This window comes from Agelaius tricolor, unplaced genomic scaffold (genome assembly GCF_023055355.1).
Source record: "Agelaius tricolor isolate 1412-34295 unplaced genomic scaffold, bAgeTri1.0.p SCAF_13, whole genome shotgun sequence".
NCBI lineage: Eukaryota > Metazoa > Chordata > Aves > Passeriformes > Icteridae > Agelaius > Agelaius tricolor.
In genome coordinates, this window is record NW_027269273.1 from 5,027,899 (window position 1) to 5,053,997 (window position 26,099).

Below are 26,099 nucleotides of genomic sequence, written 5' to 3' on the forward strand. Positions count from 1 at the left end.
GGTCTGTGACCCGCTGTCGCGCAGGGGGCCGCATGAGCACGACCCGCGCCGACCGCGGCAGCGCCGACCTGGGCGCGCAGTTCGTCACCTGCGAGCCGGAGCTGGCGGGGCCGCGGCTCAGGTGAGACCCGCCCCATCCCTCCTTCATCCCATCCTCATCCCGCCCCATCCATCCCATCCCCATCCCTCCCTCATCCCGCCTCCATCCCGCCCCCATCCCGCCCCCAGCCCGCCCGTCCCCGGTGTCGGAGGGGTTGGTGGCCCGTGGGGACACGCAGGGACCGCGCTGCTGGTGCACAGGTGCTTTAAGCCCCACCACCCCCAGGCCCCCGCAGCCGCTCGCTCGCTGCCCTGCCTGCGGGATTTAGGGCAGGAATGGAGGGGTGACCGCCGGGAAACTTGGCGTGGGTCGGGATGAAAGGTGCAGGGGTACTTCGGGGAAGGGGACGGAGGTGTGGCAGCGCTGTGAAAATGCAGAAATTTGCCTGGAAAGCAGCGAAAAGGCAGGTGAGTTTCAGGCACCTGGAATATTCCTGCGCTCCGCAGGGGCTGTGGAGTTCGGGCTGCTGTTCAGAGGTTTAGGGAACCGCTGTGTATTCCTCTGCCTCCGGGTCAAGCCGCTGATAGTTCCATCACAGGTAGCTTTGCTGTCAGGTAAAAGGCCAGACCCAATGCAATTAGCAAGGTAGTTTGTTCTTTTATTGCTGCATTTATGCTTATCCTGCCTTGAAATGCAGCCTGTTAAAATTCAGGCTGGTCTTAACTCGCTCCGTTTCCCACAATCAAAGTTTTCATGTGTGTTTCCGTGCATTCATCTGTATTTCCTTGTGGATTTCTCCCTTTCTAGCTTCTACGAGGAGCTTGTCACCCACGGCATCCTGAAGCCACTGACGGCTCCCGTGGAAGGACTGGTGGTGAGAGAAGGCTCCCGCAATTTCGTGGCACCCCAGGGCATCTCCTCGGTTGTCAAGTACTATTTGGAGCAGTCAGGTAATGCCTTTGGGTGCCTTTGTGTGAAGGGAAAGCTTTTAATGGCTGCGTTTTTGGCGGTGCCTTTGGAATTTACATCCCTGATGAGGATGTTTATGTTCCCGGTTGGTTTGTGTGTGTCTGGAAGTCGCTCGGGTGGATAAACGTGTCTGTGAGCTCGGTGAATTTCCAAGTCCTGCAGGTATAAAAGTCTTTTATACAAATAGAACATCTGCTGTGTAACTGGGGGCAGAGAGGTGAGCTACACCCTGTGTTTTGGGAAAAGGATATGAGCCTGCTGGGTGGAGCAGGAAAATGAGTTTAAACTTTCTAACTAACTACCTTAGATGTCATGTGCCACAACCACGTGTACAATTCAGTGACTTATTTAACCCTGTCCAGAAAAGTTGGAGCATGAGAGCAGTCAAACTTTGGTCCCTCTGTGCAATTGTTTTAATTTTTCTTTTTAATCAGCTGATTTTTAAAAACCCTGCTCTTGTAAATAATTAGCTACAATTGCAGTGGGAAGCCATTCCCCCTTGTCCCCCTTGTAATAACTCTCTCTCTGTGCATTTTCCCCGTGGAATTCCCTGTTGTAAGATATTTAGCTGCTGCTTTTTCCCCATCCAGGTGCAGCCGTGTCCTATGAGCAGCATGTAACTCACATTTCCCTGCGGGATGGCAGGTGGGAAGTCTCCAGGAAAGCTGGGCCCCCGGAGCAGTTTGATGTGGTAATTCTCACCATGCCTGTCCCGCAGATTCTCCAGCTGCAGGGTGACATTGTGAACAGTAAGTTCAGCCCTCAGGATGGCAGGTGTCGAATTTAAAATAGCATTTGAGCACCTTGTGAAGGAAAAAATAACACTCAGCAGTCTGAGTTGCTTAATTATTCCATCAGGACAGGCTGGAGAATGATAAGAGGTGGGTAATTTCGAGGTCATACATGTAACACTTTGACAGCATAAAATATCTAAATGGATGAATCAGTTTTGAATCTGATCTTTAATTTTTTTGCTAACTTCTAAAGCAGGGCTTGTCTTTGTGCAGCTTGCAAATAATTACTGAATTGGACAAGTTTTCTTGAGCATTTCTGTAAAGAGAAGTATCTTCATTGCAACCTCTGATTTTAGGCTTTGTGCCTAAGTAGATAAATATTCTGTAAGAACAGGATTTCTCTGTTTCATGAGGTCTCTCATTTACCCTGGAAAATAATGGTGAGTCTGGCCCAGGTGAGGTGGTCTGGTTAATAGTGAAAGAAATAAAAATAAAATAAGAAATAGCATAGAAAATTAGAAATAGAAAATAGCAGAGAGGAAAAGTAGAGGGAGTGTTTTTTTCAGAGCCTTCCCAAGGTTCTGCTAGTCTGCACCTCAAGGCCTTGCCCAGCTCGTACTGATGTCTTTGCAAATTGTTTTTCTTGGGGTAATTAAATAATTTCTTGTCCAGAAAGCAGGCAGCTCCCCTTCAGAAGGTGTAATTAAGGTGGACAGCTCATTTCACTTGCTCTTGGGAGAGCTGGAGCTGCCAGATGCTTCCCACAACATCCTCTCTTCATATTCTCTCTAACTGCAGGGTTGACTTTTATCTGAGGGAATCCAACAAGTTTTGTCTTCTCCTCCCCTTCTTCCTGTTTCTCTTCCCCTGTCTGCCTGTTCCCTGGGTGAGACCAGCTTCCAGATGTCCACCCAGCTGTTAATTCTGCATCTCAGGCTGCAGGACTGACTGACATCTCTGACTCCCCCTGCCCCAGAGCTCCTTGGCTTTGGAGCCACGGGCATCTTTACCCCTGGTTCTTTATGCTAAGAACTGAGTGGGGGGAAGAGCAGATGAGGAGGGTGTTTCAGAGCCTGAGCAGGGTGCAGATTCAGCTCTGTTTTGGCTTGCAGAGGCTCGGGTGCATCGCTGTGTGTAAATCTCAGGGATGTTTTGGTTGTGTGTCAGAGAGCCGAGTTTTGCTGGCAGAGGAGGGAGCTTTCCCTGGATTCACCTCACCTGGCATTTAAGATGCAATTTCCTGACAGCTGCTGGAAGGAATAGGTGTTCTCTCCTCTCCACACTGACACTTTGTAGTCGTTTTTATGCTCTGCTCTCCCAAATCCAGGGGCAAAGATGGGATTCTAGCAGGAGCCATGTTTGTGCACTCCCTCCCGGTAGCGATTCCAGCTGCTCCTGGAAGGGGAGGTTCCTGCTGCCTTTGGAACCTTCCCTGTGGCTGTCACCGGGGGTGACAGGGCTCTGTGGCTGCCCTGGGATGGAGCAGGAGATGTGCAGAGCTGGAGGAAGGGGAGGGCTTCCCCCTGTGGGGCCAGCTAAGGGTCACGTGTGGCCACTCGCGGCTCAAAGGTGTCGGGAAAATGAATCCACAAACACCAGAGGTTTCTGTCCAAAAAGGACACAGAGGAGTCCTTTGACTTTATTCCAATAAAGGGAGAGGCCATGGGGCATTGCCCTGGGATCTCTCAGATTTTTGGAGGATGCAGCCTCCTTTTTATCCCAATTTCCCAGCCACATTTCCCTCTGAAAGGGTTCACAGTCCGGATTGTGAGCCTGGATCTGGACACTGAGAGTGTAAAGGTGGAGGAAATGCAGCTGAATGAGAGACTGATTACCTAGTGCAAAACTGAAACTGAAAAAGACCCAAAAAAGTTAATGTTACAACTGAACTCTCTGCTGGAGTATGTCTGTAATAATAACTGAAGAAAACCACCAAACTGGCAATCTGAATTTAAAAAAAGCCAAACCAAACACATGAGTACTTAAGAAACAAAAAGGCAGGATCCTGAAGAGACACATGTCTTGTAAATGATCATATAAAAAGATAGTAAAACACATGAAAGCTGGCTGTAAATACTACAACAATACCTTAAAAATAATAATTCTTATCACAAAAATCTGAGAATTCACATTATATAATCAACTTATCAACAGGAAGTGTTTGAAGGGATTAAGACAAGCTTTTTAAAGTATTCATATAACATTAACAGCAATCATTATTTATCAGTATTACTTATAAAAACCAAAAATAACAAAGGTTACAAACTCAATACCAACAATTCCTAAAACTCTGAACCCCATTGGCTGAGGTACTTGAGAGGCACAGACTTCCCAGAATGCCTGATACCAAAGATTTCCCTCTAATGTATAACCCTCCCTTTTCATTTTTAATTCTTATGGAATTTAGGGGCTTTTCCCCCATTTCTGAGGTACTTGAGAGGTTCAGACTTCCCAGAATGCCTGATACCAAAGATTTCCCTCTAATGTATAACCCTCCCTTTTCATTTTTAATTCTTATGGAATTTAGGGTTTTTTCTTCCCCCTTGTTTCTTTCATCTTTCAATGTCTAATTTCATTTATCACCACACCTAAAGTTTATTTGTAAAAACTAATATCTTTTTCCATTCATCAATCAGTGGAATCCTTCCCATTGTTTCTTTTATCTCCCAGTGCTGGTTTTATCTACCAGCAGACCCACAGCTTGTTTGGAAAGACAAATCTGCCATTCCTCTCAAAGGGAAGGGGGCAGGATTTGGGAATATTCCCTGCTGCTCTGGAAGGCCCTTATTGTATGAAAGGAGGACTCTGGAGCTAAATAAAAAGATGTGCCTGGGCAGTGTTAATCCCAGTGGCTGCTGTGGTTTGGGGTGAGGAGTGTTAAAGGAATGAGTTTTGGATGTTCCTGCTGCTCTGGTGTCACATCCCTGCTTTGGCAGCTCCTTCAGCAGGGGCATTTATGGGTTTCAAGCTCTGCCATTTATGGGTTTATGGGTTTAAAGCTCTCCCACATCCCCCCTGGTCTCCCTTTCCTTGCCCCATCTGAGGCTGCTCCCTTTTTGGGCCAGTTTTGCCAGGGCTTGAAGTGCTTGGCTGGGGACCTGTGCCAGGACTTTCTTGAGCCACTTGGGTTAATTTGGCTCCCAGCTGGAATCCAGATGAATTTTTAAATGGGTTGTGGTGAGGCATTGCTGGCATTAATGTGTGGATAAAGGCTGCAGGAGAGGAGAAGGGGCAAAGGAGCAGCTGGGTGGGGCAGGGGATGCTTTGATCCATTAGTGAGGGTTGGAATTAGCTTTTGACATTTGAGCCTGAATTGGAGAGTTCAAATGACTTGCCAGAGCTGGGAGTTTACCCCTCTGGAATTCACCATTTTCCTGTTTGAGGGAGGAGGTCTTTTGCCCCACATGTGTTTTTTTGAAAACAATTTTCACTTATTTACACCATATTCGGAAAATTAATATTTTGAAACAACCCCTCAAATTTCACATTGCTGTTTGAATACTTAAATTCAGTAGAATAAACTAGACAGGATAGTTTTTGTGTCCTTTAACCTCTTAGATGAGCCTGAACATGATGTCATTGTGGAGCCTTAGGAGGCAGAATTAAGTGGCCTTTGGCAACCTAAAATTACCATTTTATATGGGCTGTGTGAGAAATGAATGTTCCAGATTTACTTCTCTTGTGAGGGAAAAGACTAATGGAGAAGTTAGTGTGTAATTAAAAAAAAATAGATATAAAATAAATAATGTAATAAATAGTATATATATAAAATTCACCTTAATTTTCAACCTTTATTCATTCTTTCTACAATCATCACACCCAAATAGATGCTAATTATGTAGTTGCATATTTAGTTGCATAATTATTTGCATATTTAGCAGCAGCAGAGCCAGAATTACTTCCAGCATGACTTCCAGTAGCTGCTGGATAAAGGGTTAACTCCTTGCAACATGTTTGGAACAACAATAGGTGGCAGCAATCAAATGATGTTTGGGACATTCAGCTTGAATAGCAAAATTAAATTCACTGCTCTGATTTGGGCTTTACGTGTTCTGGTAGTAAATATTGGGGTTGTGCAGCAGATAAAAGGGAAATGAATAAATGTTTCTGAGGTTTGTAATGTCAGTTCAAGGAAAGGAATAAATTTATTTAAAAGTAGGATCTTGGCAAATGAAAGGACAAGATTTTGCAAATTGTTCATTGTCCAGCAGTATTTCAAAGGTGCTGGACTGTTACACAGGCTGCTGATGTTAGAAAAATCCTGGATTTATAGCCCAGATCCCATATGATCACTGAGCAATGTGGTTCTTTCTGTGCATTTTCATATCAGCTGGAGAAGCCTTCTTATCAGTTCTGTTTTTCAGTTTAAGGCATTTGGCAACATGGCAATTTAGGGTAGCAGTGATTTGCAGCAGGTTTTGTTTTGTATTTTTTATTTGTGTGTTCAGAATGTTTTCATTATGTTGCTTTCCTTGGAATTTCAATTTACAGTTCTGCATGTTTAAGCTGCTAATAAAACAGGATGGCTTGGCTTTTGTTTCGAGCCTGACCTATTTTTTTTTTCCCTTTTCCATCTGTGTGAATGTCCCACATGTTTTAAATAATACAAGCTGATGAGAAGATACAAGTGAAACAGGGCTGCATTTGCGTGGGAAGGCTTTATAATGTGAGTTAGGAAAGCACAAAACCCTGATAATTTTTCACGAGTCACAAGTCCTTGCTGAGTGAATGTGTTTATTTTTGGATAGCACCACGATAAATTCGGAATTCTGTGGTTCCAGTTCCAAGCAATCCGAGCAGGGCTTATCCAGCTTGCAGCTCTCATTACCTAACAGATCTGAAATGTCCACTGTAAACATGTACACTGATTTGTAAGTTGCTTATCAGGGAGCTGAGGCCTCAATGTGGAAATATTTGGGCTTTTTTGGAAACATATTTGGAGGAGTTCTTGGTTGTGCTCCTTTTAAAACCTGGCTGGGGAGCCCCCAGTGCTGCCCGAGGCTGTGCCAGGGGAAGGGTCAGTGGTGAATTTGGGGGATCCCTGGCATGGGAGTGTCAGAGATGTTGTTGGGGCTGCAGCAGGACGTGGAGCATCCATCCCTGAGCAGGAAACCCTCCTGTCCTGCTGGGGTTTGGGGCAGGATTCACCCCTGGCACTCAGGGTGAGTGCAGTGCCAGGCTGCCCATCCCTGTGTCCCTCTGCTGCTGCCAGCTCTGCCCCAAACCTGGCCCAGCAGCGTTTTGGACCCTCCTGAGAGGAGACCTCACCACTCCAGCAGGGAGATGGAGATTTCTGTCCTGAAATCCCTGAATGGTTTGGCTGGGAAGGGACCTCAAAGCCCATCCAGTGCCACCCCAGCCATGGCAGGGACACCTCCCACTGTCCCAGGCTGCTCCAAGCCCCAAAGTCCAGCCTGGCCTTGGGCACTGCCAGGGATCCAGGGGCAGCCCCAGCTGTGCCAGGGCCTGCCCACCCTGCCAGGGAACAATTCCTCATTCCCAATATCCCCATCTAACCCTACTTTCTTCCAGTTTGAAGCCATTCCCCCTTGGCCAGGCCCTTGTAACGAGTCTCCATCTTTTTTTTGTCGGCTCCTTCAGGCCCTGCAAGGCCTCAATTTGATCACCCCAGAGCTTCTCCTCTCCAGGTGAACAATCCCAGCTCTCCCAGCAGAGCTGCTCCATCCCTCAGACCATCTCCATGGCCCCCCTTTTGGGAGGTTGTTTCATTTTGGTTTTGGGAGCTGGTTTTTGTTGTTATTGTCCATTGCATGTCAAGGATTTGGATTTGGATTTTGTCAAGGGTTTTGCCCTTGGGATGGTCTGGCAGGTATGAGGGAGGCAGGAAGGAGAAGGTGGCACTGCACATGTGGGGAGTGTCTGAGGAGGAGCAGGTGCCACCAGAAGCTCTGTCAGCCCTCAAAGCAGGGCACAGCTCCTCTGTGCTCACTGCAGCTCGGGTATGGCCTCTCTGAGGGAGTACTTCTAAAAATAAAGGCTGCCAGAGCTGGAATTGCACATCAGGAGGAAAAAAAAAAAAAAAAAAAAATCAAAGTAGGCCGTGTGTATTCTTCAGTGTGTGTTTGGCTTAGTCTGTTTTTAGGTGGTTTTTTTAATATCTACAGTGATTATAATGTTATAATGGCCTTATCCTGCAGTTATGGAGCACATTGGAAACCTGGTCTGCTTTTAGGTGTTTTTTTAAATATTTACAGTGATTATATTGAGCATATTCTGCAGTTATGGAGCATATTGGAAGTCTGGTCTTCTTTTAGGTGTTTTTTAAATATCTACAGTGATTATAATGGACTTACCTTGCAGTTATGGAGCACATTGGAAACCTGGTCTTCTTTAAGGTGTTTTTTTAAATATTTCCAGTGATTATAATGGACTTACCTTGCAGTTATGGAGCACATTGGAAACCTGGTCTTCTTTAAGGTGTTTTTTTAAATATTTCCAATGATTATAAAGAGCTTGTCCTGCAGTTGTGGAGCACATTGGAAACCTGGTCTGCTTTTAGGTGTTTTTTTAAATATCTACAGTGATTATAATGGACTTACCTTGCAGTTATGGAGCACATTGGAAACCTGGTCTGCTTTTAGGTGTTTTTTTAAATATTTCCAGTGATTATAAAGGGCTTGTCCTGCAGTTGTGGAGCACATTGGAAACCTGTCCAACACACTGATGCCAGTGGCCCTCTCCATCTGGGGAGTGTGGGGATTAAACCCCACGTGTGTGAGCAGAGAGGAGTCCTGGAAAGGAGAGTGAAATTCAATCTGTGTTAGATAAAGGGCTGCTTTGCATTTTGGTGTTGTCAGCTGAGGCTGCCTGCCTTTTGGGTGGAGAGCTGAAACTCTTTATTTGACAGATGTCAGGGTAAAACAGAAGGAAAACCAGATGCAATTTGCTGGAAGAGCAAAATATGCATCTTCTTCTCTCCAGGCTTGGTTCCCCCTCCAGGGCTGCCCATCCTTTGGCCAGACCAGGGTGCCAGCACTTCAAAAAGTCACCCTGCAGAGAAAGTGAGTCCTGCTCTGTCACAGCATCACCTTGCAGTGCCTGGGGACGTGGCAGGAGCATTTCCTCCAGCAGTGCCTGCCCCAGCTCCAGCTGCAGCAGCACAGCTGGCTGTGGCACCTCAGACTCGCTCCCCCCACCCCTTTCTCCCCCCAAAAAAAGGGTGGGGGAGTTATTTTAAGCAGCCTCAGTGGTGTGATCCTCAGTTCACCATGTGGCCCACAGACTTGCTGGCACATCCTACTCTTGCAGCAAGGGCAGGGAGCAGCTCAGGGGCTGGGAGAGTGGTTGAGCCCTCTCAGTGAATGCTGGTGATTCTGTGGTTGGAGTCCTAAGCTCAGCTTTCCTGTGCAGTCCCAGGAAGGATTTCAGAGCACCTGCACGTTAAACTGGCAGCAGATTGTGCTAATTTAGCTGGGCTGGTTTGGAAAAAAAATTGGGGTTTTTTTTGTGTCCTGACACTTTCAAGTCTGCCTGATGTGGCTGTTTGTAATTCCTTAAACCTGAATGTGCTTCTCCTGCCACTGCAGCCTGGGCTGGCTTGGCAGGGTCCAGCAGCACCAGGGCTCTTGGTCACAGATTTATCTGATGCTTTTTTAGCTCTTTTGTGTCATTCCAGTACCCAAAATAGAGAATGGGACCCACAGCCATATGGGATCAGCTGAACGTGCACAAGGATCAGCCATGTGCACAAAGTGGGGTTTAATTTTCTGGATAATAAAGGTGATGGTATTTGAGCACAGGACATACTTGGAACAGAACAAATAAATGCTCTGGAGTTTGTTTATCCCAACAATAAACACAGATACCTCTCAGTTTTTTCCCAGTCTTTGGTTCTCTCCAGGGGTTAGGTTCAGATGGAGAAATCTTTCCAAAGCTGCTTTTTGCCATGAGCCTAAAAGGAAGGGGGCTGGGGGAAAAAAAAGTTGCTTGCCAAAAAATGAGACCAAACTGAGCAATTCTGAAACTTCTCTATTTGTGTCTTGTGGGACATGTGTTTAATGAGCTGCTGGTTTCTGGGTTGTAGGAGGCTGGGATGTGCTGTAAGATCTCATTCTTCAGGAAGTCCAGTTAGGGCATTTTTACCAGCCTTGAATTTTCAGATCCTGAATCTAAAATGGTTTTGATGGTTGGTTTTGGGATGTATGATAATGTTATGTGTCACCAAGGACTTTGAATAAAGTCCTTTTTCTTTTTTCTTTTTTTTTTTTTTTTGTTTGAAGTTTTTCACTTGGGTTTTTTTTTGCTTTTGGAAAAATATATTTGGGAAAGCTCTCCCTCCTTTCCTGTTACCAAACCTTCTGGGCACACTTGAGAGACAGAAATGTGCAAAGGTGACCACAGGCTGATTTGGACTTTACAGCCTTGTTTTTGATGTGAAATCTGCCACTCAGACTGTGGCCTTTATAGAGCTGAAAACCCTTGAAAAGTCTGGTGCAGGTTGGCAAGCAGTCCTTGCATTTAATTGCTTGCTTTGGGATTTATTTATTTTTTAGTGCTGCAATTGAGTAGACAGACAAAAGCCTTCACTGGACAATGTTTTTAAATGTATTCTCATAGCTTAGGCAATGCCTCTGGACTGGATGGGGTTTTGTGGATTTCTAGAGGATTTTTTAATACTTGCTGGCCACTCCCATCACTGTAATTGAGACCATTCTTTACAAAGATTATCTTTACCTCCCACGGACATGTCTGTGAACTTTTCAGTTATTCTTGCAGTCCACATCTGGATTAAAGCAGAGGAAAAATACTAATTTTAAACCTAATGAGGTTTTGGCTGCATTGAGTCAAACCTAAATTTTGTGTGGAGCCTGCTGTCAGCTTTCCCCACTTGGCTTTGTAATTTCCAGGAATGTTGGTGTGCTCTTGGATTAAAGAAGCCTTAGGAGTAACTCACCCTCACACACCTTTTGTAGAAATCAAAAATGATTTCCTGAGCCATCAGGTGAGATGTTGCAGATGGTTTTGGGTTTACCTGTGCTGCCTTGGAAGCCTGAGTTCACTACTGATGGCCTTGCTGTTCCTCAGGGTTTCAATTCCCTCCTCTCCCCACCTTGCCAGGGATGCTCAAAGCACTGTAACTATTTTAAAAAATTATTTAAAAACAAACTCTGTTCAAGGGCTGGTGGAAGTTAGGAAATGGTGTGATTGGTCACCTTTATTGACTCAGCTGATGAAGCACCTCGTGTTGTAGCAGTGGACTCTGCTACCATAAATTATTTCAAGTTTAAAGAACATTACTGAAATGGATTAAAGCTATCTCTTCACTTGATTTATTCCACAGAACAAGGGACATGCAGATCAGGCTTTCCAGAGTCAGCACCAGGAGCCTCCAATTCTATTCCCAAATGAATCCTTCAGGAATACAGCTCTGCCAGGATGTGAGACTCTGTACAGGCACAGAGGATGGGTGTGCATGTCTCCTTAAAGAAGGAATTACTGCTCCCTTCCCAGTGCATTTATACTTTAGGGAGAATGGGCTGGATGCCTATGGAAATCCAGGAAAATAAATTTTATTCAGGGAACTGTCTGCAGGTTTCAGAGTCTCACAGGCTGTGGAGTGACTGCAGAACAACAAGGTGGTGTCTGGGTTTGAAAAGCACAAAAGAAATAGATTTGCTCTCTGTTTCCATGTCCATTTCTCTCTGGCACAGTAGGAGGCGTGTTTAGGATCACTGATGAGAGACCTTTTCATATATTCTGATTTAAGCCATGCTGCTTGCAACACCAGCATTCACATTTTCTAATGGGAATTATGCTCTAAACCAACTTAAAAGCAGGGAAAAATTATTAACTCTGAAACGACCACTTGGTTTCAAGTGGCTGAACTACAGCTAGGACTTGTGCCCAGCTCCTTGGAAAAGATTCATCTTTTTCCCTAAGACAGAATTTAGCAAAACCTGAGTTTTCTAGTGGAAGAAAATCCCACAAATTTCTTAGTGAAACAAGGAAATTTGCCTCAAAAATGGGGTTTCTGTGCAGATGATCATAGAATGGTTTGGGAGGGACCTTAATGCTCATCTCATTCCATGGGCAGGGACTCCTTTATCCTCTATCCCAGGTTTCTCCAAGCCCTGCCCTGCCTGGCTTTGGACACTCATTGTAAGAATTAAATAATGACATTTTTTCTGCCTTGTTACCTCTTTACAAGATGCTGGCCCTTTGCAGACATTTTGTGAGGCATCAGATGGTAAATGACACCTTTAGATGTCAGTGTGAGTCTGTTTGCCTCATGCTGGTGCTCCAGGATCCTGGCCCTGTCAGCATCTGCACACATGGAAAGAGGTGAAATTAATATAATATAATATAATATAATATAATATAATATAATATAATATAATATAATATAATATAATATAATATAATATACTTATATGTTCTACACATAATTATTAATTATATAATGTATTATATAGATAATATTATATATTATAATATATTTAATATACATAAATATAATAAATATGATAATAGAAATCAAAATATATAGAAATAAATAGAAATATCTAAATTTATATAAAATATATAATTATTACATAATTACATTTATATTATGTAATATACATATAATATATATTATATAATAATATAATATAATTACATATTATATAATATATTATCTAGGATGTATCTATTATATATGTTATTTTATTATTAATTTAATAAATATATAAATATATATTTATATATAATATATATAACTTATAGATTATATATCTCTGCTGCTATCAGAATTCTTCCAGGAAGGCATCCTAGTCTCAATTTGTGTTTTGCTTAAAATCCTGGGAGAGGCCATGGTTATGGCAGGCTTTTTAAGCTTATATAATACTATAAATAGAAATATATAAATTTATATGCTGTATATAAATAATTTATATAGTAAATTTATATGGTAAATTTATATATATATATAAATTTACTAAATAAATTTATGTAATATATAATTATTACACAATTATAAATCATGTAATATATGTAATAATAATATATATTATACAATATTATAATTATATAATGATATATAATATATTATCTAGGATGTATCTATTATATATATTATTTTATTATTACTTTAATAAATATATAAATATATATTTATATATAATATATATAACTAATAAATTATATATCTGTGCTGCTATCAGAATTCTTCCAGGAAGGTGTCCTAGTCTCAATTTGTATTTTGCTTAAAATTCTGGGAGAGGCCATGGTTATGGCCTCTTTATGGTTATGGCAGGCTTTTTAAACTTATATAATACTATAAATAGAAATATATAAATTTATATACTGTATATAAATAATTTATATAGTAAATTTACATATATATATATATATATATATATATATATATAAATTTACTAAATAAATTTATGTAATATATAATTATTACACAATTATAAATAATGTAATATATATTATAATATATATTATGCAATTTTATTATTATATAATGGTATATTATATAATATATTATCTAGGATGTACCTATTATATATATAATTTTATTACTATTTAAATTTAATTCATATATAGATATATATTTTTATATACTATATATAACCAATAAATGACATATCTGGTGCTATCAGAATGCTTCCATCAAGGCATCCCAGTCTCTATTTGTATTCTGCTTAAAATCCTGGGGGAGGCCATGGTTATGGCAGGCTTTTTAAACTTATATAATACTATAAATAGAAATATATAAATTTATATACTGTATATAAATAATTTATATAGTAAATTTATATGGTAAATATATATATATATATTTACTAAATTAATTTATATAATATATAATTATTACACAATTATAAATAATGTAATATATATAATAATATATATTATGCAATATTATTATTATATAATGATATATTATATAATATATTATCTAGGATGTACCTATTATATATATAATTTTATTACTATTTTAATTTAATTAATATATAAATATATATTTTTATATAGTATATATAACCAATAAATGACATATCTGGTGCTATCAGAATGCTTCCAGCAAGGCATCCCAGTCTCTATTTGTATTCTGCTTAAAATCCTGGGGGAGGCCATGGTTGTGGCAGGCTTTTTAAACTTCACTCCTCCAAGTTTTTCCCCCTTGGTTCAGAATTCCGTGTGATTTTCCCAGCTCTGCCCTGCCTGTTGGTGACAGTCACGATGCCTTTGCTGCTTCAGGCCTGGAAACCCCAGCAGGTGTTTGGGAAATAAATGTAAGACATCAGTTCTTTTTGGTTTTTTAAACCCTCAGGAGGTGGTAGAATTCCTCAGTAATCCCATGGGGAAGGGGTCTGACAGTTCCTTGGGAGCTGTTTGAAGCTTGTTTGGGAAAAAGTTTGGTTTTCATGTCTTGGAAGTGTTCAAAAAATTGTCATAGTTTTGGATCCTAAGTGGGATTTCCAGGTGGTTTTGCTGGCCTGAACTGGGGTTTACATCAGTGCTGATTTTGAGGGGTTTGGCTTTGTGTTTTTTAAGCCTGCATCAATCTTCTGCCAGTGGAACTGTGCTGCTGATCTGTGTGTGTTTACAGGCAATGAGAGGCATTCTTACTTGGTGTATTTTAAATTAGAATTTGTTCTTTTCTCTTTCTTTTCTGTCATGTTTCCTTCAGCCATAAATCCTATCTCCCCACTTTTTTTTTTTTGGTGTGCTATCTCTTGTATTTTATTGTAAAGTCAAATATCAAGGTACTCAGTATTAATAACAATTTGTGGGGGTTTAAGGTTCAATTTTAAGTCAGTACCTGTGTGGGTTTTTTTTTATCTTAATGGGATTTTCAAGGCAAATAAGTCTGGACAGTGTTTTATGACAGTATTTCTGCTTTGTTTTGGTTTTGGTTTTTTTTCTCCCTTTGTCACATTTAGCTATTAGAGTCAATAGTCACCACCAACAAAGGCATAAGCAATTTTCCAAGAAACAGTTCCTTGCAGCAGGAGGAGGGCAGAGTTTGGCTTTAGAACACAGCATTTGGTTTGATGCACTAATAGCAAGGATTTTTTAATTCCATCTGGTATCTTTTTTCAGCCTCTGGTAGGTTGCAGCTGATCTGTCAATAACTTTCAAGGAATCATATTTTTATTTTCCCCCTCTCCACTGTGTGTCACATTTTGAGCGTTAGGATTTGTTAGCCGTGCCTTCCCTTCTCACCAGCTAAAAAAAGGAGAGCGAAGATCCAGGTTTTTTGAGTTGTGCACTTGATTGTGTGTCTAATTTATGAAAGTTGGCAAAATCCTGGCAGAGGAGGGGCCAGTTGCAATCAGGTACAGCTTGTTTAATTTATCTGTGCTTCCAGAACACGTGCTCTGCATGCTTGGCTGCGTGTCTAAATCCTTTGGAGAGTCGTGACAGGAGAGACAGAACTCAAAATGAAAGAATGTGTGATAAAACAAAAGAAATAAACCAGACAAGACACCCACAACATGTGATCCACTCGAAGCCACACAAAGCTGATTGTGGGTGAGGCATTACAAATGTACACAGCTTTAATTTAATTTAGTTTTTATTATTTTAGCCATCTCTGGTAGTGATTATGCCTTAGGTAGATCTGAAAAGCAGGCGAGGAAGCTGCTTGAAAAACAAGCAAAAATCCCTATTACTAATGGAAATTTAGTCATTTAACAACATTTAGCTGTCAGAACTCTGGAGTGGGGCTGTGGTTTGCACAACAGAGCAGCCTCAGCTTGGGGGGAAGTTTATCTTCCCTTTATCAGTGAGCCTGGGGTTCAGTGCTGATCACACAGATGAGGGTTTGATGAGGACTCCTAAATAACCTGGCCCTTCACACTTGCTGGCTTGCTTCCCCAATATTCCTTTTTTTTTCCATCATTCCACAACTGCAGCATTGGAAGGTGTTGCTTTGGGTTTGCCCTTTTCCTTCAGAGCAACCTGACCAGCAGCTGAGATGCCAAAGGATGGGAGGAAAAAGGGTAACACACCTTATATGTGTCCAAAATACCTAGTGCAGACCCAGGGAGAAAAGCTGCTCGTTGCATAACCCAGAATGGGAAATTAAATATTATACAGAGAAAAAAAAAAAAAGTTCTGGCACTTCCCTTTTGCTGTGTTTTTGATCAGCAAAAGAAGTCCTGGCAGGAGGGAGAAATGAGGTGGTTTGTCTTTGCTCCCCAGGTCCCTGGGTCAGCCTCCCTGTGTCACCAAGGCAGGTGTTTGGACAGAAAATAAGGAATGGGAAAGAAGAACATGGGGTCAGTTATTTCTGTGGCATGACAGGCAAATTTTGCAAAATGTCACAAAGAATGAACAGAATGGCTTGTTAAATTTCATAGCTGAGAGCCACACAGGGCATCACTGGAGTGTTAAATGTGAGGACAAACCACAGAGCTTTCTAACCAGCTCTGGAATTTATCTGTTATTAAGGTTTTTTTCTAGAACAGTGGATTAGTGACTTTTTGTTTGTTTGTTTCCTCCCCATCATCATGAGATGATCTGGAAATCATTGAAGTTTCAGACACTAAAACATCACTGGTACCAGGTGACACCAATTCCCAACCGTTTCAAGAGACAACACAAGAGGAAAAGCCAAATCACAGAATTCTTCTTAAAATTAAGTCTCTTGTGCACTCACCCTGTGGAATGAATAAAGAAATGAATGTGGTTTTTATCAGTTTCTCATCAAACCTTTCTGTAAATGCATTTGCATTCCCTCAGCCCTGCACTGGGGCCGACCTGAGCAGGCAGCAAAAGGGGAGAGAGATGAAATTTTCCTTCTGAGAGCATATGGTTTTATTTAGAATGTGTTTCACAACTGTGACGTGCAGAGACAGGGTTTACTTGTGCTCCACACTCCCACTCACCCACTCTGCAAGGAAAACTGCACTCAGGATTTTAATAAAAACAGGAAGAGTGCATGGATGGAGGTGGAGATTTATTCCATCCAAGTGAGGCTAAGCATGGCTTCACTAAACCAAAGAAAATGAACTTTTCTTTTTATTTACCTTTTTAAAAAAATATTTTTAATAAAATAACTTTTATTTTTAATTTTAATTTCCATTAACTTTGGTGTCTTTACACCCCCTGAGCATGCTGCTTTGCATGGTAGCAGGTGATTTCTGGGTGTAGAATAATGCTGTGTTTTCATCAGAAAATCCACTGGTGATGACATGGGAATGCTTGGAGAGGAAGAGTGACAGAAATTAGTCCAAACACAGATATTGCAGAAAAATCTGTCCTTGGATAAAGTTATAGCTGTCTTGTTTTTTCTGCCCCGTGGTGTTTAACTCCAAATGCTGATAAGCTGGGTCTGATCACCAAGTGCTGCATCTCTTGCTACTGCTAAAAACATCTTTTTAAAAAAGTGATGGTTTAAAAGCTTTTTGTTCATGTTCCCCTTTCAGCCTCCTTTAACATTTATGCACGTGACAGAGCTGATGTAAAAAGGGAAGTACAAGTATTTCAAATATAGATGTTGATCCTAAACCTGGTGACTTTTGTGTGGTGACAATTTCAGTGTTGAGTCGTGGTGGAGGCACAGGGTTTGTCCTGTACCTGTGTCCTTCCAGAGTATTCCAGTTTGTAAATCCAGCTATTTCCAGATTTATTCAATGCAAAAGTGAATTTCCTCAGCTATGACAATCTCTAGTTTTTCTGCAAATTTCTTTTTTGTTTCCACTGAGTGCAGGAAAAGCAGAGTCTTACCCTGGGCTGCAGATGATGTGGAGCAGGGTGGTGATCTGCAGCTGAGGAAATTCCCCAGGGAAGCCACTGGAGCTGCAGTCACATTCCAGACAGGGAATTTTTGCCACTTCCTGTGCAATATGGACTCTGTTTCTCCATGAGGACAAAATCCTTTGTTCTGCTGAGTCACACTCCAGAAGGACAGACAGCTACACAAGAGTTGACACGCTCTCTTTCTACTTCCACTTCTCACTTTGTACTTCTCCCTTCTTCTCACTCCTGCCTTTTTTTTTTTGCTTCTGCCTTTTTTTGGTGTTGCCCTGGGGTTTTTTTTTTGGTTAGTTCTGGGTTTTTTGGGCTGTGGTGCAGCAGACAGGTCTTTTCTGGGCTGTGCTCCTGTGGCTCTGTGGTTGCAGGGGTCACGTTTGCTGTCCCACGCCTGCAGGTTCTGCTCCTTCACCTTGGGAAAGAGGGAAGTGGAAGACAAGGCTCAGCTTTCCCAGCATCTCCCAGGGGGATGAGTAAGACTAAATTGTTCTTTTTGAGGTGCCTCCTGCCCTTGTTTGGTTGCCCTGAAATGCAGCTGACATGGGGACACACTATTATTACTATTAATAATACTATAATATAATAATATAATCCTATAATACTATATAATACTATAATAGTATATAATACATATAATACTATAATATAATAATACTATTATTACTATTAATAATACTATAATATAATACCATAATACTATAATACTATACAATACTATAATACTATATAATACATATAATACTATAATATAATAATACTATTATTACTATTAATAATGCTATAATATAATACATATAATACTATAATATAATAATACTATTAATAATACTATTATAATTATTACTATTATGATTATATTAATTATCAATTAATTGTTCTTTAAAATCTTAAAATTAAATAAATAAAAATAAAATAAATATAACAACAACAACAATAATGATAATAATGATAATAATAATATATACTATGAATAATAATATACTATAAATAATAATACTATAAAATAATAGTAATAGTATTATTAATAATACTATTAATAATAGTAATAATAATAATAATTGGATTGTATTAACTTATAAAAAGCTACAAGAATGTAAAATTTGGTGGGTGATTGGTTGATGATTTGTGATCGTGGTTTGCAGAATGGATAAAGAAATGAGTGTGATTTGCAGATTGCAAATTATTCCCAAAGGAGATTTTAATGGGGTCTTAGCAGGGCTTTATCAATTTCTTTTTGGGACTTCTGGCACCTCACCTTCTTTTGTTACAGTGGCTGCTTGCAGCTTTATAATCTTATGGTTTTAGCTCTAGGAAAATCTATACTTGGAGAGGGTTTCTTTCCCCTATCAACATTTTTAGTGGGGTTTAATTAGAATTATTGCTCACAAAACTCATGGGCTAAGCTGATTGAAGCTCTCTGAATCAAAAGACAAGGGTTAGGTTGGACTGCAATAAAAAAGCAAAGTTTTGTTCCTGTGGGAAGGTATTTTGAGCCTCTTTTTTTATCTCTTTGTCACTTAGAGCACATCCTCCACCAGAAGAGTGCACTGCAAGGTTTAGCTGCAATTTGGGCATTTGATTTACACAAAAATTAATTTTAAATTGAGTGCCTGCAATTGTTTCAGATGAAATTGGTAGGAGTCCACTATGAATTCCTGGGTTTGGGTAATTATCTCATGAGAAATTTGGTAAATGAAAAAAAAAAAAAAAACTCCAATACAATTCAGGAACTATCCATGCAAATTTAAAAAAAAAAAGTCCCCACATGAAGAAGAGGAAATAAAATATGGAATCCCTGAATTCCTGAATTCAGGAATAGAAGGAAGAAGTGAGAAGCAGTCAGCAGAAAAAAAGGCTGGGTATTAAAATGGATGGAAAATTTGAGCAGCAGAAAAAACCCAGAAGGATTTGCCAGTGTGTGCTGGATATTTTCATGGATATGCAGCAGTGCCTTCTCAGAACCCTGATGAAGTGGGGGTAAAAGAATCCTGGAAAAGTGTATTAAAAAAATAAATTAAATTTACTTAAAAACTGTGCTGCAAAGAAAGGGGACCCTGGATCTGGCAGTTTGTGCAGCTCATCCTGCTCACAGTTAATTGCCAAATTTCCACTGACCCTTTTATCATAAGTAGATTTTGCCTCAGTTGTTTCTTCCCCCATAATGAGGTTTGAAGGGTGCAATTGCCTCTTTATCCTAGAAAGCCAAAAGAATGAGGGAAATGAGTTTTGCAGAGCTGCTGGGAATACTAAGGGGATAAATAAATCCGGCTGAAGGTGGGGACAAGAGAAAAATGTTGAATTTTTTTTCCCCCAAGTAACTAAATTAAAGTCCAGAGGCTGTGGCCTCCAAAACCTGAATGTCACCTGTGTCACAGCTCTGCAGGATTTCAGCCAGCTGGAAGGAACAAAAGAAACAAAAAGTTGTGGATGATGCCTGTGTAGTAAAAAGGTTTTAGCAAAGAGGAAGATGATGCCTGTATCAGCTTTGCAGACAGGATAATTACTGTTAACCATCTTTTTTACTTCTATTTCCCCCCCTAACTGTTACTTGATTAACAGAATGAAGTTACAGAGGGAGCAATTGCTCTCAGTGAGTCCTTGGTTTGCCAATTACAGCTTCTGCTTCATTCTTGATAAAGGCAGGGGAGGTTGGTGAGCCTCAAAGTGCAGGATCTGCTGAGCTAATAGAGGGGATGACTCCAAAAAAAAGTTGCTTTTTTTCCAACCTAGGAAAACAAGTAGCTAAATTAACGTCCAGAGGCTGTGGCCTCCAAAACCTGAATGTCACCTGTGTCACAGCTCTGCAGGATTTCAGCCAGGTGGAAGGAAAAAGAAAGAAAAACTGGTAGATGCCCAGCACAAAGTTTTAGCAAAGAGGAAGATGATGCATGTATCAGCTTTGCAGACAGAATAATTACTGTTAACCATCTTTTTTTCCTTCTATTTCCCCCCCCTAACTGTTACTTGATTAACAGAATGAAGTTACAGAGGGAGCAATTGCTCTCAATGAGTCCTTGGTTTGCCAATTACAGCTTCTGCTTCATTCTTGATAAAGGTTGGTGAGCCTCAAAGTGTTGCTGTTTCCTCAGTGCAGGATCTGCTGAACTAATAGAGAGGATGACTCCAAAAAAAGTTGCTTTTTTTCCCCCCTAGGAAAACAAGTAGCTAAATTAAAGTCCAGAGGCTGTGGCCTCCAAAACCTGAATGTCACCTGTGTCACAGCTCTGCAGGATTTCAGCCAGCTGGAAGGAAAAAGAAGAAAAACTGGTGGATGTCTGTGTAGTAAAAAGGTTTTAGCAAAGAGGAAGATGATGCATGTATCAGCTTTGCAGACAGAATAATTACTGTTAACCATCTTTTTTTCCTTCTATTTCCCCCCCCTAACTGTTACTTGATTAACAGAATGAAGTTACAGAGGGAGCAGTTGCTCTCAATGAGTCCTTGGTTTGCCAATTACAGCTTCTGCTTCATTCTTGATAAAGGTTGGTGAGCCTCAAAGTGTTGCTGTTTCCTCAGTGCAGGATCTGCTGAACTAATAGAGAGGATGACTCCAAAAAAAGTTGCTTTTTTTCCCCCCTAGGAAAACAAGTAGCTAAATTAAAGTCCAGAGGCTGTGGCCTCCAAAACCTGAATGTCACCTGTGTCACAGCTCTGCAGGATTTCAGCCAGCTGGAAGGAAAAAGAAGAAAAACTGGTGGATGTCTGTGTAGTAAAAAGGTTTTAGCAAAGAGGAAGATGATGCATGTATCAGCTTTGCAGACAGGATAATTACTGTTAACCATCTTTTTTTCCTTCTATTTCCCCCCCTAACTGTTACTTGATTAACAGAATGAAGTTACAGAGGGAGCAATTGCTCTCAATGAGTCCTTGGTTTGCCAATTACAGCTTCTGCTTCATTCTTGATAAAGGCAGGGGAGGTTGGTGAGCCTCAAAGTGCAGGATGTGCTGAGCTAATAGAGAGGATGACTCCAAAAAAAAGTTGCTTTTTTTCCAACCTAGGAAAACAAGTAGCTAAATTAAAGTCCAGAGGCTGTGGCCTCCAAAACCTGAATGTCACCTGTGTCACAGCTCTGCAGGATTTCAGCCAGCTGGAAGGAAAAAGAAGAAAAACTGGTGGATGTCTGTGTAGTAAAAAGGTTTTAGCAAAGAGGAAGATGATGCATGTATCAGCTTTGCAGACAGGATAATTACTGTTAACCATCTTTTTTTCCTTCTATTTCCCCCCCTAACTGTTACTTGATTAACAGAATGAAGTTACAGAGGGAGCAGTTGCTCTCAATGAGTCCTTGGTTTGCCAATTATTACAGCTTCTGCTTCATTCTTGATAAAGGTTGGTGAGCCTCAAAGTGTTTCTGTTTCCTCAGAGCAGGATCTGCTGAACTAATAGAGAGGATGACTCCAAAAAAAAGTTGCTTTTTTTCCCCCCTAGGAAAACAGGTAGCTAAATTAAAGTCCAGAGGCTGTGGCCTCCAAAACCTGAATGTCACCTGTGTCACAGCTCTGCAGGATTTCAGCCAGGTGGAAGGAAAAAGAAAGAAAATATGGTGGATGCCCAGCACAAAGTTTTAGCAAAGAGGAAGATGATGCATGTATCAGCTTTGCAGAAGAGAAGGATAATTCCTGTTAACCATCTTTTTTTCCTTTTTATTTCCCCCCCTAACTGTTACTTGATTAACAGAATGAAGTTACAGAGGGAGCAATTGCTCTCAATGAGTCCTTGGTTTGCCAATTACAGCTTCTGCTTCATTCTTGATAAAGTTGGGGAGCCTCAAAGTGTTTCTGTTTTCTCAGAGCAGGATCTGCTGAACTAATAGAGGGATTGACTCCTCTCAGCAGCATTGCCAGGCTTCTACCCTGAAATGATCAAAGGCACAGCCACACAGTTATTTAAGATACCTTCACGTCTGAGAAGATTTAGCACTTTTATTTCTTGGCACAGTTCTAAACCTTCCCTAAAAAGACACTTCAGAGTAAATAAATTAAAGAAAAAAAAAAAAAAGCTGATTTAGTAGTCCTGACAAAGCTGGTACAAAAGATGACACAGCTGTGAACTGATTTGAAAAATCCCTTTAAAAACAAAGTGTGCACAGAGTAATTTGGAATATTTACTAGGATGAGCCAGTCCCTTCTGTGTGAAAACTCCTAATGGGTCAGATTTTAAAAAACTTTTTGTTTTGGTTTTCCACATTGGTAAGGCAAGAACTCCCCATGCATTTCTTAATCAAGGTTCCCAGTGCAGGGAGCTGTTCATCCCTGGCTGTTCCCCCCTTCCCAGGGTTATTTTGATTTTGGCAAAATCACAGAACCAAGAGATGGTTTGGGGTGGAAAGGATCTTAAAGACCATCCAGGAGTGGGATTCTTGGCCTTGGCTGGTGTTTGCCTTCACAGCACAGCACTGGCAGAACCTTCCAGGATTTAATCAGAATTTTAACCCTCTCATTGACTGGGTCCTCTACAGAAAAAAGGTTTCTTGTTTTTCCAGCATGAACCTGGAATTGGAGACCTTTGAGCCCAAAGTGAAATTCTCAGAACCTGAGGGACTGAGATTTTATTTTTTATTTATTTTTTTTTGCTTTTACAATAGCTACTGTTCAGTGAAATGCCTGTGCCAAGATACTGCCAGGAGCACTTATCTGTCCTCAACAGCAAACAAAAAGTGGAGGCGGAAGAGTGAAATCAAAAAAAAAAATTATATATATTGTTCAGTCAAGATAGATTAATAGTGGTGCACACAAGCCACACTTCCTTGTGGGTTATATCAGTTCTTTGTATTTTTGTACAGTCTAAAAATGGCTTTCCTTGCCTTTTTATTCTTTTTTTTTTCCATTTGGGGAAACTGGATTGAGTGCTCCCTTTCTGTGGGAACAGTTGGTACCAAAAATGCTTCATTTTGCTGTGTAAAAATGTTCATTTCAGGGCAGTGCAAATGCTGTGCTTTGTCTGAGTTTTAGCACTTGGTGAGGATTTTTTTCAAAGGTGGTGGTGGAGAGCAGGGATCTCTAAGGGAGCATTTAGTACCTTTTATTTAGGTAATAAAAGAAGAGATGTGGACCTCTGGAAAGAGCAGCCATGGGAATTGAAGAAAATTAGGGAGAATAAATTCAGCTTTGTGTAAATTCAGTGTTTTTAATGCAGAGGGCTGCAAAGCACAGACACAGGATGAGGTTCTTGCTGGAGGAGTTAATTTGGGTGTGTGTTGATGGGCACAGATTTCCCCCAAAATTCTGCATTTTCTCTACCTTTTTCCAGCAGTGTAGGAAGTAAAGTACTGTTCAAACAAAAAAGTAATATTAGCTCCCAAATCAAAACACAAAGTTTTAAAAAATACCATTTTTAGCATGCTCCATATATTGGGATTGGCAGAATACAATTTAGCAAAGAGCAAAGTAAAAATCAGTGCTGCACAGGTGTGGTTATGTGTCAAATGGCCAGCCCTAAATTTTAGCATGCTTTTACAAATTAATTGTTCATTACCACACTGGTTTTGTACTCCAAAACCTCTCAGTGCAGTTTACAATGTGAGCTGTGCATTCATTGCAGGGCACCTAAAACATCTCCTAAAAGCTAATTAATGAGTTGTAAATCTTTCTGCTGAACAAAACCCAAAAACTGCCAGGTAGGAAATTTCTTTTGTGGGGCCAGTCCTTAGTTTCCCTTTAAATACTCTGAATATTTTACTAGATTCATTGCAGTGGAATGGAAACCTGCTGAGTTGTCATCAATACATTTATTTTTTTAGAAAAAGGAATCCTGGTAATTCAGGCACTTCTAATGAGGGCTCATATCTCTGGTTCTATTTTTGGGAGGCATTTTGGCTGGCTGGAAGTGAGTGTGCAGAATTATCATGATCATGCCAGCTCACTCCTGGCACTGGGCTTGGTGTCAGCACTTTCACTCACTCGGGCTGCAGGCCTGAGTCACCGATTGCTTTAGGATTAGAAACCTTCTGCAGATTTTCTAGCTGTTTTTTTAATTTTAATTTTTTTTGGTGGGTTTTGGTGGGCTTTTTTGTGTGTGTGTATGTGTGTTTGGTTTTTTGTTTGTTTTGTTTTCTTATTTTTGGCATTTTTTGTCTCGTTTTCTTTTTTTCTGTGGTTTTTGAAATTTTGTTTTTTTTGGGTTTTTTTGGTTTTTTCCCAGTTTATTCAGACTCCCACTGCCCAAAATATCTTCTGCAAAGTTTCCTCTGATTTTAATCAGCATTGTGTTATTTTTCATAATTTTGGGGGAATAACAAGGGCAAATCCTGTCTGCTCTTTGCTAAATTTTATTCTGCCAATCCCAATATATGGAGCATGCTAGAAATGATCTTTTTCAAAACTTTGTGTTTTGATTTGGGAACTAATATTACTTTTTTTGTTTGAACAGCAGAAGGATCAGTATCAGATTGATTCATGCAGCCTTTAAATAAAGGCTTGTTGGGGCAAGTAATGGGAACTTTGAGATGCCTGACTGTTCCCTCCATCAGGTGTGCACAACTTGATATTAGCCTGAAAGCAGAAGGAATGTTATCTGGGAGGGCAGGAATTAAACTTCATTTTCAGTTGTATTTGTATTTATAATAAAATTAATATAATACTAATACTAATACTAATACTACTAATAATAATTTAATACATATGAATATACATATATATAAAATATATAAACAAATAAAATAAATATAAAATAATAATAAATACTATAATAATATATATGATATTGAATATATAATAGTATATAATATAATAGTATATTATATATTATATTGTTATTATATATTATAATACTGTATATATTATATAATTATATATTGAAAATATAATATATAATTATATAGTGAATATATTATATATGAATTATGAATATTTGTAACAATCATTACAATTAATAGTTATTGATAATATTAATTATTATTAATTAATAGTATAATTGAGAAATATTACTGTTTTAGATTAAAATTTGTAATAATTGATTATAGGTATTTATAAGAGTAATAAATTAGTATTTATCCTTAAAATAATCATAATAATACAATAATATTAGTAGTACTGTTATTATTATCATCATTATTATCATATTAATTCTTAATTAATTGCTCTTTAAAAATTTTAAATTAAATAAATAAACTATAAATTGAATAGTAAATATAATAATGATAATGATGATGAAAATGATGATAATGATAATGATAATAATAATAATAATAATAATAATAATGATAATACCACCACCAAACTTTTTGACTGGCCTGACAGTGTGGGAGAGGCACAAGAGCCACTTGGCCACCTCTACTCTGGCTCTGTTTTCAGGAAGCTTTTTTGAAAACTCTGTGATTTCTGATTCAGCATGAACACAGCCCAGAGCCTTAAATCCACTGCAGGGACCATGGAAGTTTGGTAAATGCAACTTTTTAATGCAAGTTTTTAATTTAACTTAAATGCAAGTTTTTTTAAATCAAAACTTCACCACGGAGCAATCCGTGCAAAGCAAAAAAAAATTTCTGTTTTTCTGGCTGAAATGAGAAAAAATAAATATGCAGAATTTGAGCAGCAGTAGGGCTTTTATTTTCATTTTCTTTTTCTGAGGTGCTCCTTGCACTGCCTTTCTCTTACTGGATAACCCCAAATTTAAAACCCTGTGTGTTTTGGGGGTGATTTGCATA

The 26,099-nt window shown here is 39.7% G+C and overlaps 1 protein-coding gene across 6 annotated transcripts in view; it reads left to right on the plus strand.

The window, feature by feature from the left end:
- Positions 1–26,099, plus strand: part of RNLS (renalase, FAD dependent amine oxidase) — an 81,691-nt gene that overhangs the window by 372 nt on the left and 55,220 nt on the right. For all 6 annotated transcript variants that reach the window (XM_071438551.1, XM_071438553.1, XM_071438554.1 and 3 more), the window contains exons 2-4: positions 25–121; positions 848–990; positions 1,600–1,758. In XM_071438551.1, coding sequence (XP_071294652.1) covers positions 33–121; positions 848–990; positions 1,600–1,758 — 391 coding nt within the window. In that variant the 5' untranslated portion in view covers positions 25–32. The remainder of the gene's footprint in view (positions 1–24; positions 122–847; positions 991–1,599; positions 1,759–26,099) is intronic.